General features: G+C 38.3%; 1 protein-coding gene across 5 annotated transcripts in view; it reads left to right on the forward strand.

Moving 5' to 3' along the window:
- frrs1a (ferric-chelate reductase 1a) overlaps positions 1–13,976 on the forward strand; it is a 36,403-nt gene extending 22,427 nt beyond the window's left edge. Inside the window, exons 11-18 of one of the 5 annotated variants that reach the window (XM_039816250.1) lie at positions 4,223–4,338; positions 4,518–4,604; positions 4,771–4,868; positions 8,057–8,115; positions 8,210–8,353; positions 8,523–8,584; positions 13,097–13,227; positions 13,916–13,976. In XM_039816250.1, the coding sequence (XP_039672184.1) occupies positions 4,223–4,338; positions 4,518–4,604; positions 4,771–4,868; positions 8,057–8,115; positions 8,210–8,353; positions 8,523–8,584; positions 13,097–13,189 (659 nt within the window). In that variant the 3' untranslated portion in view covers positions 13,190–13,227; positions 13,916–13,976. The other 4 variants (XM_039816251.1, XM_039816254.1, XM_039816249.1 and 1 more) reach the window with 4 other exon arrangements.
- Positions 13,977–14,401: the final 425 nt, after the last annotated feature.

Here is a 14,401-nt window from a genome sequence, read left to right on the forward strand (position 1 = left end):
GCCAAGTGTCAGAAAATACATTATTAGATAATTAGATACTCAGCAAGAAAAGCAGGGCTTGACATTAGCACCTGCCTAAAAACGAGAAAAACGAGACAGTCAAACACATGAGACAGGTGCAGTTAAGCTGTCAAACAGCAAAACATTGTAATTTAAATCAGGAGAGACTTAATGAAACAGAGGTTTAAGAAAGGTAATATAATTTATTTAACATGCACGGACAAGATATATATATATATATATATAGAGTTGAATATTTTTTCCTTGACTAGTTAACATGTAAGCGGCAACCTGCAGCCACTAATTCACTTGTTGCAGTTACTTGGGCCAACATGTTAACTAGTGCACGCCATGCAAATGAAGTAGGTAAGATGGAACAAAACATTGAGTCCTGATTGTTTTGTATCTTTAATTTTAATTTTTTCGTGAAATTCCCCTCTCCGCTCCTCCTCATTAGCATTGTGTCATACAATGTAACCAACTAGTAGTAGTAGTAGCCTTTATTTGTCACATAGTCACAAGTACCAGCGAAATTAGCCATCAACCTGACCATACATATACAAACATACAATATGACAATGGGGTAGACAGGACAGGAAGACAGGGTATTAAGGAAAAAAAGAATACAGCACGACATGAGGAGAGGGGAGGAGAAAAAGGCAACTCCCAGACTATGCCCCTGATAGGAGTACAGTGTGGGAAGGCGAGGGACGTGGGTGTGGGGGGTGATTGCATATCTGTATATATGTAAGGGTTCGTGTGTGTGTAGGCCTGAGTAGTCAAACTACGTCTGGCCCCGTAATCTCGTTATCTCAGTCCGCAAGATTGTCATAGCGATAACTAGTGTGCACTTTGGCTTTTACTAGTAGACATTTGTAATAGTTAACTAGTCAAGTCCAGAAACAACTAGTCCAACTAGTAAACTAGTAAGATTTTTGGCTTTTACTAGGTAAGTAGTGGAGGAACCTGACTTTTGATATCAAGGGTATGGGATTAATGCTCAAAGGGCTTGCCATGAAAGGAGCTTTACAACCTTATCACTAGGGATGTAACAATGCATTGTGAATCGGTTAAACATTGATTTAACCCTTGTGTTGTCTTCCTGTCAACCTTGAAAAAAACACGTATTTTTTCGCCGTTTGTTTTTGCTTTTTCCATCGTTTTAAATTGTTAAATTTTTCTTCTACACATTTTCAGTTCTTATTTGTACGTCCTATATTTTCTGATATAAAACAAAAATTGAAAACGGGTCAATTTGACCCAAAGTCAACACAAGGGTTAAATGTGTAAAGATTACAACCCGTTGAGATAAAAAATGATTCGCAAAGCAATTTTTAAACAGCCCAGGGCATGACGCTAGTTAACATTACACAGCAGGAAACGTTAGCTAGTTAGTTAGTCGTTAGCTAGTAACGTTAGCTGACTTAAACATGGTTAAAATGCTGACAGCTGAACAGTGAAAAGTGTGGCTGTATTCCACTGGAAAGGATTCCAGCACCGGGACGTAACATTACAACAGTCTGCAGCTGAAGACAGAGGAGACTTTGAGACAGCATGTACACTGCCACTGTGAAATAAACAACAGTGACTTAGTGTTGTGTTTGGGTCCGGCTCATACCTGTCAAGTATCCCGTTTTGGCCGGGAAAGTCCCGTATTTTACCCTTCTTTCCCGCCGTCCTCCCGTATTAGTATTTTCCCGTAAATCTCCCGTATTTTAACCTGCATTATTAAAAAATAATAATACCCCGGGCCCGAGCGGAGTAAAAAAAAAAAAACATTCCCAATCTGATCTCTGTCACTAGCCTCGCGATAACTGCCACCTGCACGTACCCACTACAGGTACTGTAGGTGGCAGTTGTTGCGGTTAGTGTGTGAGGTCAGATGATGAGTAGCGTGAGGGAAAAAAAGAAACAAAAAACAGAGACGGATGATGGAACCTACCGGTGACAGAGACGGTTCGCGCCAAAACTTATGAAGGCTTTACTATGCATTGCAAATTTGTACAATAACTCACTAAAGAAAAGTTACGTGAAATTAAAAGAAAAACTGTAAAAGAAAAGCAATATGAAATGAAAAGAATGCGTGGAATGAAAATAAAATGTAGGCTAAATGTAAAGACAAGCAATGTTATAAATTGTAAATGTTTTCAGCATTCTACATCAAGTGGTGATTTTAGCTTTCTTGTACACCCGTCTTAAAATGTAAGGGATACTGGAGCTTGGTTGGGGTGGTGGGACTGCTCGAGGTGGGCACCGGAAAATTTCCCTTATTTTCAAATCCAAAACTTGACAGGTATGGTCCGGCTCCATAAGGTTGTTGTTGTTGTTGTGAAATACCCTTCTACCATCTAGTGTTTCTTCTTTTTGTCGTTTAACAGCAAATGACTGGTGAAAAAGGTTGTTATAAGTTATTGTTTTTACATTTTAAATAAATCTTTAAATTTAACCATATGGCCTTAGCAATAAACAAGCCTTGGTTGAATCTTTAATTTTTATTTAATTTGAGTTATTTAAGATGAAATACTATTTCACTTGCCCTTTTGATAAGAGGACAAATCTGCTGTTTTGCAGTTTATATAAATAAAGGAATATTTTTCAGTAATTTCATTCTGTTAAAAAAGTAGTCTTGATTCAGGTGTTTACAGTGGTCATTTACATTTATAAGGGTTGTAAATCAAAAAATAATCAAAATAATGGCTAATGAAAATGTTGAGTGGCTAGTAACTTTGGGAAACCACTAGCCACAGTGTCTGGTTTAGATCTCAGCGCTGCATTTGACACCGTTGACCACGACATATTATTAAACAGACTGGAAAACTGGGTAGGCCTTTCTGGAACAGTACTACAGTGGTTTGAATCCTATTTAAAGAATAGAAATTACTATGTGTCAATATGTAACTATGCATCTGAGCGTACAAGTTTGACATGTGGAGTTCCACAAGGCTCCATCCTGGGGCCTCTACTGTTTAATATATACATGCTGCCCTTAGCTAAAATCATGGAAAACAACAACATAAACTATCACAGCTATGCGGACGACACAAAGATTTATATAACCTTGTCACCCGGAGACTACAGTCCAATACAACACCTGGCAAGGTGCAGTGAACAAATCAACGAATGGATGTGCGAGAATTTCCTAAAATTAAATGAAGATAAAACGGAGGTGATCATTTTTGGACCAAAAAATGAACGATTAAAAATCAATGCTCATCTTCAATCAACAATGTTAAAAACAACAGACAAAACAAGAAATCTTGGCATAATTATGGACTCTGACCTGAATTTTAACAGCCACATTAGGTCAGTAACAAAATCTGCCTATTATCATCTTAAAAATATAGCAAGGGTAAAAGGACTTATGTGCCAACAGGATTTGGAAAAACTTATCCATGCTTTTATTTTCAGTAGACTTGACTACTGCAACGGTGTATTTACAGGTATTCATAAAAAGTCTATTAAACAGCTGCAGCTGATTCAGAACGCTGCTGCACGAGTCCTTACCAACACCAAAAAAATAGATCACATCACTCCAGTTCTGAAGTCCTTACACTGGCTTCCTTGCATCAAAGAATAGATTTCAAAATACTCATGTTAGTTTATAAATCACTAAACGGTTTAGGACCAATTTACCTTTCAAATCTGCTACTACACTATGAGCCGTTGAGATCCTTGAGATCATCAGGGACGGGTCTGTTTGCCATACCCAGAGTCGGAACAAAAAAGGGGGAAGCTGCATTCAGCTTCTATGGTCACTACATCTGGAACAAACTACCGCTAAACTGTAGGTCGGCACCTAATCTCAGCTCTTTTAAATCAAGGCTGAAGACCTTTCTTTTTAACACTGCTTTTTCTTAATTCATTTTTGTATTTAAATTTTTTTTATTCATTCAACTGTTTCTTCATCTGTTACCAATTTGTATGATATTTTTAACTGTGTCTTTATGTCTTGTGTAAAGCACTTTGAATTGCATTGCTGCTGAATTGTGCTATTCAAATAAAATTGCCTTGCCTTGCCTTGGTGAGCAAAAAAGTTGCCAAGCCCTGAAGATAAGGATATCAGTTTGCCAGGTGATTTTGGTCAGACCACGGAGATGCAATAGTCTTGCCATTTTGATGTTGCAGAATAGTTTAAACTATTTTTAGTCCAACATTTATTGTTAACTTTGAGAAGCGTGTTCAGCTGCAGAAGGTAATTGCTGAATTGCCACTTCTTCTCTAGGTGTACTAATGTTGTTAGCCTGGATGCTAACAGGAAGTGTTGGTACCTTCATTGCCAGCTTTTACAAACCTGATTGGCCAAATCAAACTGTCTTCGGCCAGAAAATCTGGTTCCAGGTATCTATCCCTGTGATGGGGTGCATTACACACATAAATACCAACAAAGTAATCGAAATGGCAATACCATGCTGTTAATTGCTGTTATGACATGTGTTTGTGTGTGTGTGTGTGTGTGTGTGTGTGTGTGTGTGTGTGTGTGTGTGTGTGTGTGTGTGTGTGTGTGTGTGCGTGTATAGGTTCATAGAGGCCTAATGATTCTAACTGTGACTCTGACTGGTGTAGCCTTCTGCCTCCCATATTTCTACAGGAAAGGTTGGAGCAAGGTACAGTATACAAACAGATTTACCTTTCAATTAGTCAGAGCACAAGGTCCATTTTTTATTATTGAACATGCCAGTTTACAGTAAAACAATGCAATGCACCCCTTTATTGATAAAATGCACAAACACAAACACATTTGTGTGTGTCTGTGTGTGTGTTTGTGTATAGCATGCAGGTGTCCATCCATACCTCGGTTGTTGTGTTCTAACATTATCTCTGACTCAACCAGTGATGGCTGCGATCAGACCATCATCTGACTCACACAGGTAAATATCTATTACATTTAAATACAGAAGCAACTGCAATGTTCCCTCATCATCTGAGGCCAGTTTAAGCACAGATGATTATAGGTGACAGATAATTGCCTTCTTAACTCTAGTGATACACAGGCCCAGAGCAGGCAACTTAATAGTTTTCAAATACTTGTTCACACCAAAACGGATGTATTCACTCCATTTTTCAAAAAGCAAAAAAAGATGTCCCTTTAAATGTAGCCAGCGTGGTGTGTACAAACTAACTCTAAGTTAGCTGGATAGCTGCAGTAAGTTAACATAAAAAAACATACAAGAGAACACAATACACAATTGAAATTCCATAATAATACTAGGGATGTAATGATACACTCAACTCACAATTCTATATGATTTTAAATTCATGATAGATTTTCTCAGGATTTAAGTAAATTATGCACAAGGCTGTTTAAAAATTGTATCGCAATTTCTTTTATTTATTTCAACCAGTTGTAATCTTTACTCATTTATATTGATTTTAGCCAATTCACAAAGCTGTGTTACATCCTTAATTAATACGTAAATTCAGACAGGTCAATCAAATGTCTGTCTAAAAGGTGGGTGCTTCAACAACGGAAGTTAGAGTCAGATATCAGGGCAAACAGTAAGAGGCAAGCATGCTAGCCGAGGTTCTACGAGATTATACAGATTTATTACAAATATTAAGTAGTTACAGAGCGATGCGTGAACACATCAGAAGGGAAGTGTGAAGCTCATAAGAGTGGACATAAGCATAAACTAAAAGTGAGGAGAAAAGTGTGATACAGTAGTCAATGTGAGATGAGATAAATGCTTGTATAACATCTTAAATTTAGCAGTTGAACCTACAGAGCTTTAATATTTCTAAAATGAAAAAAACAAGATCAGGTCAGCTGCTTTACATGGGTGTTGAACAACGGAAGTTGATCAAATATCACCCCTAAATAGCCTTCTCTGACTGATGGCCCTAATAATAATAATAAAAATAAACATAGCAATTACAATAGGGCCTTTGCCCATGGCAATGTGCTTGGCCCTAATAACAGGTGACCCAGAACGAGTCGTGCGGGAGAATAATCTGACACAAAGTCTCCAATAGAGACGAAACTGAAACTGAGTGAAACTTCTGTCAGTGAGATACAATAAAAAGTAGTCTAAAGCTATGCCTGATATACCCACCCAATCTTCTAGCCTCTTAATCAGGATATGGTGGTCTACTGTGCTGAATGCAAAACAATAGTCAAGAAGTACCAACACAGAACAATCACCTGCATCAAAGGACATTAAAATAACATTAGAAACCATTAGGTTATATATTAATAGTTTCAGTAGAGTGCTGTTTCCGAAACCCTCTCCACCACAGCAATTAGTTGATTGGTGATTTTTTTTTTTATTTTGACAAAAATGTGAGTTCATAAATATTGGGTCATATTGGGTAAATATTGGACAAAGCAGTTTCTAAGATGGTTTTCTTTAATATGGGCTGGATAGTAGCATGCTTGAAACAGAAAGGGACATGGCTGGTGAAGAATTTAGAATAGCTGAAATTGCAGGGCCAATAAAAGATAAAACCTTTAAAAACAGAGTAGACTGTAATACATCAAGAGGGCTAGAAAATAGCTTAATTTTAATAACCATATCCAAGAGATCTTGTAAAGTGATGTAATAAACCATAATTTGTATCAAATTAACACAGTTATACCCTAACTCAGATTTTATTTATAAATTTCTTATTTCTTTTTAAATTTATTCCTAAATTATGCTGTAATTAGAAAAAATATAATGCTGTATTAGAACCAAATAACACATAATAAAACATTGTATCAAATTAGACCATAGTCTATATAGCCCAAACTCACGGAAAGTGTCTGACGCGTGCTTTTCGAAGTACACTCATTGTTTTAGATGGCTGAACACGCACCAGAAATGTTTTGACCCATGTCAAACTGCTTTGAAGCCTCTAGTCCGACCTTGTTTCGATTTTGGAGCGTCAAAATGAGGACCCAGTGTGACCAAAGCTGTGCAGAAAGTTACTGTAATATGCTATGTAATGATGTGATCCGAATCAAAATTTATATTAATTATTGTGCTTTAAGGCGCATTGGCGCTGGCGGGATTCCATTTCATAGTATGCACAAAAACCGCCCGCTCTCTAAAGCAGTTTAATGTGCCGGAAATCAGCTGTTCTTATAATATTTAGTGTATGAGAGTGTGGTAATAGCGTACGTTTATCATATCTGATGACCAGATCATGAAAACATTTTACTAAAGTTTAGTTTAGTGTGAGAGAGAGAGAGTATCCCGGCTACTATGGCCCAAATCACTTCCATTAGGAGAAATGTACTGCAGTCTCAGAAACGATGCTCCTATACATAAATATAATGTTCTATACTGTAGTGGATCCACTTTTTGCAGTGATGTCTTTGCTGCAGCACGTATTTTACAACAATAACCTATTGTTGATCTCATAGCACCCTACAAATGTTAATTAATGCCTGTTTGTCTGCCCCCTAAGTCATATCCAGCCACAGTTTGTAATAGATGTATGACAGTTTTGCTTTTAATTTTATGTACTTTTCACATATATTTGCTATCTAGCCAAATACCCAGATAGTCCTACTTAAATTCAGACAACCTCTTTATCGGCTGAACATATAGGCCTAATGTTAGGGTCGTCCACACCAAAAACGATAACTATCAACATCCATGTGGACATCTACTGTACATGCCAAGCACATACATAATTCGCTCATACATATGTTGCCAGTAGCATTTCTCTGTCTGGTAAATGTTTTCCTCTGAAGTAGAAGTACACAGCAAGTCAGTAGTACACAGTTTGGCTGTTTTGGGGGCCTTCTGTAAGTAATTTTGGTACAATGGTTCTGGAAAAAGCTGTAAGCAGCAACACAGGAGACCAAGTGATTGGACAGTTCTGAACAGGTACGTTTTGACGGGCACTGCACTAGTTTTAAAAAATAACCAGTTTTGCCTTTAGGGTTACTCTGGTAATTTAAATTTTGAACTGTACTTGTATATTGGGGAGTGGGGACTGACTGTTTTATTAATAAGTGAGGAGTGAGTGATTGAATGTGTAAATGTAAGATTTATTTGCATTTATATTTAATGATATTGTTATTGCAGTATATCAATATCAATATATTCATATTATTTATATCTGTGTCCAGTAGATATATCTTTAACTGGGGCCACTGGGGAGTTGGATCTGTGACTGAGATCATAGCAGGTTGGTCTGCATTCAAGTACATTTCCTGATATTTTTAAATAACACCTTTCCTACCTGGTTGATTAAAGTTACATTGTGTCCTTTGTGACTGCAGTGGCAGCCATGTTCCTGGGGATGCGTCAATCATCACTGCTCCTCCCCCAGCCATGGGCAACACATGTTCTGATTGGCTATGTGACATGGCTGACCTTATTCAGGTTCCTCCTCCTGATGCACAGGCACATTTACATCAAAAAATGTATGAAAACTTGATTGAATTGAATTTATTAACAGGGTTTTACTGCTAAGCTTTTGTTCTGATGAACTTGATGACAAGGAATTATTCTTGTCTATGACTAAGAACACTGTTAAGGGATTCCCTACATACAGTACCTGCACTCTAATCTAACTGTTGTTTGTTTGACCAGCAGCCTTGGGACCAGATGATAAACAAGCCATCCTCTCTGACCCATCAGAACATGGTTGCTGGGTAGGTGTGCCTGTACCAGGACCTTGCTCTTCTTAAGATGGTTCACTGTCATTGCTTACTGACACACTAAAATGAAACAGAGTCATCATTAGTGTTTAAGTCTTTTCTATGACGTTGCAATCAAGATAAATCAGGATTTTAGAAAGGGGGGAGAGAAAGGGCATAACACGCAGCAAAGGGCTGCAGGTTGCATTCGGACCTGGGCCACTGCAGATGTCTCAGCCTATATGGGGTTCACACTCTACCGGGTGAGCTAGAGGTCACCCCTATTCATTTATATTTTTGATTGAAATGTAGATAGATGTATACAGAGGCAGCACTTTTGCCAACTGGCCAATTAAAACATAAACTTTCTAAAGTCATATTGTCACCAGCCTGAACAAAAAATAATCAGTGTGAGCTTTGGAGGTGCTGGTAGGTGGATTTTGTTAACTTTGATCTAGGCTAGCCGTTTCCCTGTTTTCAGTCTTTATGGTAAGCTAAGCTAACAGCATGTTTATGATGTCAAACTATTGCTTTTAAGTGTCTATAATCAATTTGTTATATTATCTTTAGATTATTAGGAACACCTGTTAAATTTCACGTTAATGAAATTATCTAATCAACCAATCACATGGCAGCTGCTTAAATGCATTTAGGGGTGTGGTCTAGGTCTAGACAATCCCCTGAACTCCAAACTGAATGTCAGAATGGGAAAGAAAGGTGATCTAAGCAACTTTGAGCGTGGCATGGTTGTTGGTGCCAGACGGGCTGGTCTGAGTATTTGACAATCTGCTCAGTTACTGGGATTTTCACCCACAACCATTTCTAGGGTTTACAGAGAATGGTCTGAAAAAGGAAAAACATCCAATATGCTGCAGTCCTGGGGGGCAAACATGCCTTGTTGATGCTGGAGGTCAGAGGAGAATGGGCTGACTGATTCAAGCTGATAGAAGATCAACTTTGACTCAAATAACCACTCGTTACAACCGAGGTATGCAGCAAAGCATTTGTGAAGCCACAACACGCACAACCTTGAGGCGGATGGGCTACACCAGCAGAAGACCCCACCAGATACCACTCATCTCCACTAAAAATAGGAAAATGAGGCTACAATTTGCACGAGCTCACCAAAATTGGAGAGTTGAAGACTGGAAAAAATTTTGCCTGGTCTGACGAGTGTCGATTTCTGTTGAGACATTCAGATGGTAGAGTCAGAATTTGGCATAAACGGAATGAGAACATAGATCAGTCATGCCTTGTTACCACTGGGCAGGCTGGTGGTGGTGGGGGTGTAATGGTGTGGGGGATCCCTTTCACCTTCAGAACTGCCTTAATTATTTGTGTCATTGATTCAACAAGGTGCTGGAAGCATTCTTTAGAAATGTTGGCCCATATTGATAGGATAGGGTCAAACACAGTATTAGTATGGTGTTCCTAATAATCCTTTAGGTGAGTGTATATGAAAGATGCTGCTCGTAGTGACTGAAACTATATTTTTCTTGTTGTGGTGGCACACAAATAGTCTTGGCGTGTATCAGGTCAGATCATATGACATATGAGTCGATATTAAAGCAATTTTAATTAACTTACTATCAGATCTAAGATATAAGATAATATAATATCTAGAAATTTGCGCCCTACTGTTTATTGGGGGCCGAGCAGTGAAGCTGTGTGGACCCTATTGTATTTGCCTGTATTATTAGGGGTCGAGGTTGTTCTTGTTCTTGTTCTTCTTCTTCTTTTTCTTCTTTTTCTTCTTCTTCTTCATAACAAATCCATGTTCCCATGCATGGAAACTCAACAAACTTTGCACATAAGTCCAAAGCCAAACACAATCAGTGCGATTTGTATGCTAATTGTCCTGATGGTGACGCTACAACAGCCATCTAAAATTCTAACCATAATATAACCAAATATTCATAACAAATCAGCCGTACATGCTACAACGTTGCAACTTATGCCAAACTGTAGCCCCAATAGTGCAGAAACTATGCTCTGCTGTTACCTTGAAGCAATTTTGAAGTCCATCACTCTACTTTTTGCAAAAACTGCAAAACTTCTTAAACCTATCTCCTCCCACGTTTGTTTCAATTGACACATTTGGGCAACTTCACCTTCAGACTGTCCTCCACAAATTTACCATTCAACTTTTTGATTTATCAAAAATTGAGCCCACAGTGCATTAAAACGTTTTACTGCATTGTGTAAACAAAATCCAAACTAAATCTTTGATGTTGATGGAAAAAAATTCACAACATTCGAAGGTCACTGTAAATTTCAGAATTTTAAATCAAAAAGACATTTTTTTAATGTTTGAATTATGTCCCAATCTACGCATTGCAGTCAATGCAAAAAAAGCATCTTTTAACATCAGTTTGGCATTTATTGATCTTTTTGAAAAATAAATTACAGGCATCTCTATGTTGTCTTAACCAAGTACACAAATTCTCAGAATTTTCTAATAAGAAATACATTTTTTACAGACGCTTTAAAGTCAGCATTTTCACGCAAGCCTGCTCCTTGTCTATTAGGTGTTGTGATGCCACTTGTGACATCACCCAAATAATAGCTCTCTGAACCTACCTACAGCCTCAATGGTTCAGAGTTCGAGCCCATGGTGTTCCAAGATGATCATAAGCATATCTAATCAGGCATTGTGCTGTGGACAACTGCCCTGCATATTTTAAATGTGTGTCTGCATTAACACACCTGATTCTGATTAACAATCAGTCCAGTTCCAGTTAAGGAAAGTCATGTTATTGAGTCAACCCAGGCAGACTCAATAAAATATAAGCCAAATAGCCAGAGGAGTCATCATCTGGATAATAGTTCATTTAGATCAGCATTTGCTTTTGGACTGGAAGATTGCGAGTTCAAAGCTAAATTGTCACAATGCCATGTCTTAAACAATATCAACCATTATGCTTTTGGACACCTTCCCTGCAAGTTTAAAATGCTCGTCCCCGACCATCTCTACGGAGCAGCTATAATTTAGAGATGTTTCTGGTGAAGCTGCAATTCCGCCCGCTAAGCCCTACTAATCAGCAAGAGTGACAAGTGAATTTTAAATTCTTAACGTTAATTACAAACCAGTTTGCCGTATCTTTTCCATGGAACTGACAAAGGATGGGCTATGATAATTAGGTCAGCCTAAACCGACTACTGGGGGCTTAGTTATAGCAGCTAACGTTAACAATTTAGTTTCCCTGGTGTGGAGCCTTGCCTCCAACACAGGCAAATAAAAAACAGTTAAACTTGTACAATTATTACTATAGGAGGCAGAGGAATAGCTTAACATTTAACATGTTGACCAACAGAAAGCTGGAGAGTGAGAGAGAGTGAAGCCCTCGCTAACTGCTTGCCCTGCTACGCACTGCTTCTCCCTGCTATTCCCTGCAGTGTCCTGCTTCGCCCTTCTATGCCCTGCAGTGCCCTGCTACACCATGAACTACTACAACTACTATTTATAGTCATAGTTCCACTATCTTTGCTGTTACTCTAATTTCCACTGTTCATCGTATCCCCAACCGGCACCGTTAGACAACCGCCCACCTAACCTGGCCTGGGTCTGTCCGAGGTTTCTCCCTAGAAGGAAGTTTTCCTCGCCACTCGAGGTTTCTCTCGAAGTTTTCTTTCGCCACTGTTGTACTAAATGCTTGTTCTTGGGGGAATTATTGGAATTGTTGGGTCTTTGTAAATTAAAGTGTGGTCTAGACCTACTCTATCTGTAAAGTGTCTTGAGATAACTCCTGTTTGATACTATAAATAAAATTTAATTGAATTAACTTCTCAGCTAAAGTAGCTAACGACTGAATGACATGTAAACAACTGTGGGATTAGCAACAAAGTCGCTGAAAGAAGGAGAGAGCTATGAGTGCTTGAGTGAACTAGTGTAGGTTTAAATATAAAGTGGATAATTGGCCACAAAACAGTGTGAGATTACAGGTTGGATCCCCATAATGTTGGACTATGGAGATCTTTTATGCATTCCTCTACTAAGACATTGTACTGTATACAATGTGTATGATTCATATTAGATTCATAACAAACTGGAAAGCCTTGACTCACCACTGTGAGCTTTACTCCTGGGTACGCTCTGGCAACTTGCAGGTGCACTAACGGGTATACTTTTAGGTATTTCACAACCTCAAATGGCAGAATGTTTTAAAACTTAATGATGTGATTTCTTTTAATGCTTTTAAATACATTTTTTAAAGTGTTTAAACTGATATTTTTGGATGTGTGGCTTGTACCGCACTTTGCATGATGTTTTATATTGTCTGTTCTTCTGTTTTGTGTCTGTTAACAATCACTTGTATGTATCTTATGCTGCTGCCTATTGTCCAAGGTTTGATCTTTATGCTACCTATCCTGGTTAAATAAAAGGTTAAATTGATAAAAAAAATGGTGAGAACACTTGCAGGCATTTGTACCATCTAATTGTGGACTGACTCCTGTAAGAAGGGTACATTAGCAAGGGTTTGAGAACATGTGTCTACTTTTAACTTCTACTTTTACTTTCTGTTTCAGGGATCCTTCATAAAGTCTCTCATATTGGCTGCCTTGGCTCTTGGAAACTCTGGCCTATTAATGGCCTTGCTGTCTTCTATTGCTGAAATTTGACATGTTTTGGAAAAGATACCCAAATACCATTTTAAAAGGTGACTTTTTTGTTGGAATACTTAGCCTGATATCAGAAGTAACGAGGACCTTACCTTTAGTATTCAACAAAACACACATTCATTTTATTTTAACCAAATCTATGCTTTTTTGTGTATCTGTGTAGTTACATGTTTACTTCATTCCTAAACAACTCTAATTAAAAGTTCATATTTTACAATACAATTTTGAGTAGCATTATTAATGTTTAATAGTAGCTCGTAGGAAATTATTAAATAATTCATTAAGTAAAGAAAGAGAGAAGCATTGAAAATGTAGGTGGGACAATCATAATGGGGGGGTCTAGTGGTCCTCCTCCAGAAAATCTTTAAAAGAGCAGATGTCATTTCCTTTATGCTGGTGCCTTTTAACAGTCGGTTTAATATTTTTTATCTGGCTGACTAGCATGAAAATAAATGTAATTTCACCCAGATGAAGTGGTCTGCCATTTGATGATATTAAAAAGCTGAAAGTACAGGAATTGATTTGATGACTAATTCAGAACCATCGTTAACAATAACAACCACTCATTTCTTTATTAAAACTAGAGGATTTCTTTATGCTTTCATGTAATTGCAATTTCTGTTAAATGGATTTCTTTATTGTTTAAGTGCCCCTCTGCATTCTCCAAAAACTACATTCATCTTCCATCCATCCATTAATCCATCCATCTTCAACCGCTTATCCAAGGTGGGGTCACGAGGGGCAGCAGCTCCAACAGGGGACCCCAAACTTCCTTTTCCCGAGCCACATTAACCAGGTCTGACTGGGGGATCCTGAGGCAAACCCAGGCTAGGTTGGAGATATAATCCCTCCACCTAGTCCTGGGTCTTCTCTGAGGCCTCCTTCCAGCTGAACGTGCCTGGAACACCTCTCTAGGGAGGCACCCAGGGGGCATCCTTACCAGATGCCCAAACCACCTCAACTGGCTCATTGCGACGCAAAGGAGCAGCAGCTCTACTCCGAGTGCACTGTCCGTGACTTCTACGCAATGTTTTTATGTGATTAACATTTTTTTATTTTCATTTTTCAACAAATACAAAACATACAACTTGCATGAACACATCCCCCGCCCCTTAGTCATCACCACCCACCCAGACAAAAATCAAGAAAAGCTGACACAGCAACTACAATATTCAAGACCAGGTGAGAGATCTCCATAGGTGAGCCCTGTCT

The sequence above is a fragment of the Perca fluviatilis genome, chromosome 11 (assembly GCF_010015445.1).
Source record: "Perca fluviatilis chromosome 11, GENO_Pfluv_1.0, whole genome shotgun sequence".
NCBI classification, from domain to species: Eukaryota; Metazoa; Chordata; class Actinopteri; order Perciformes; family Percidae; genus Perca; species Perca fluviatilis.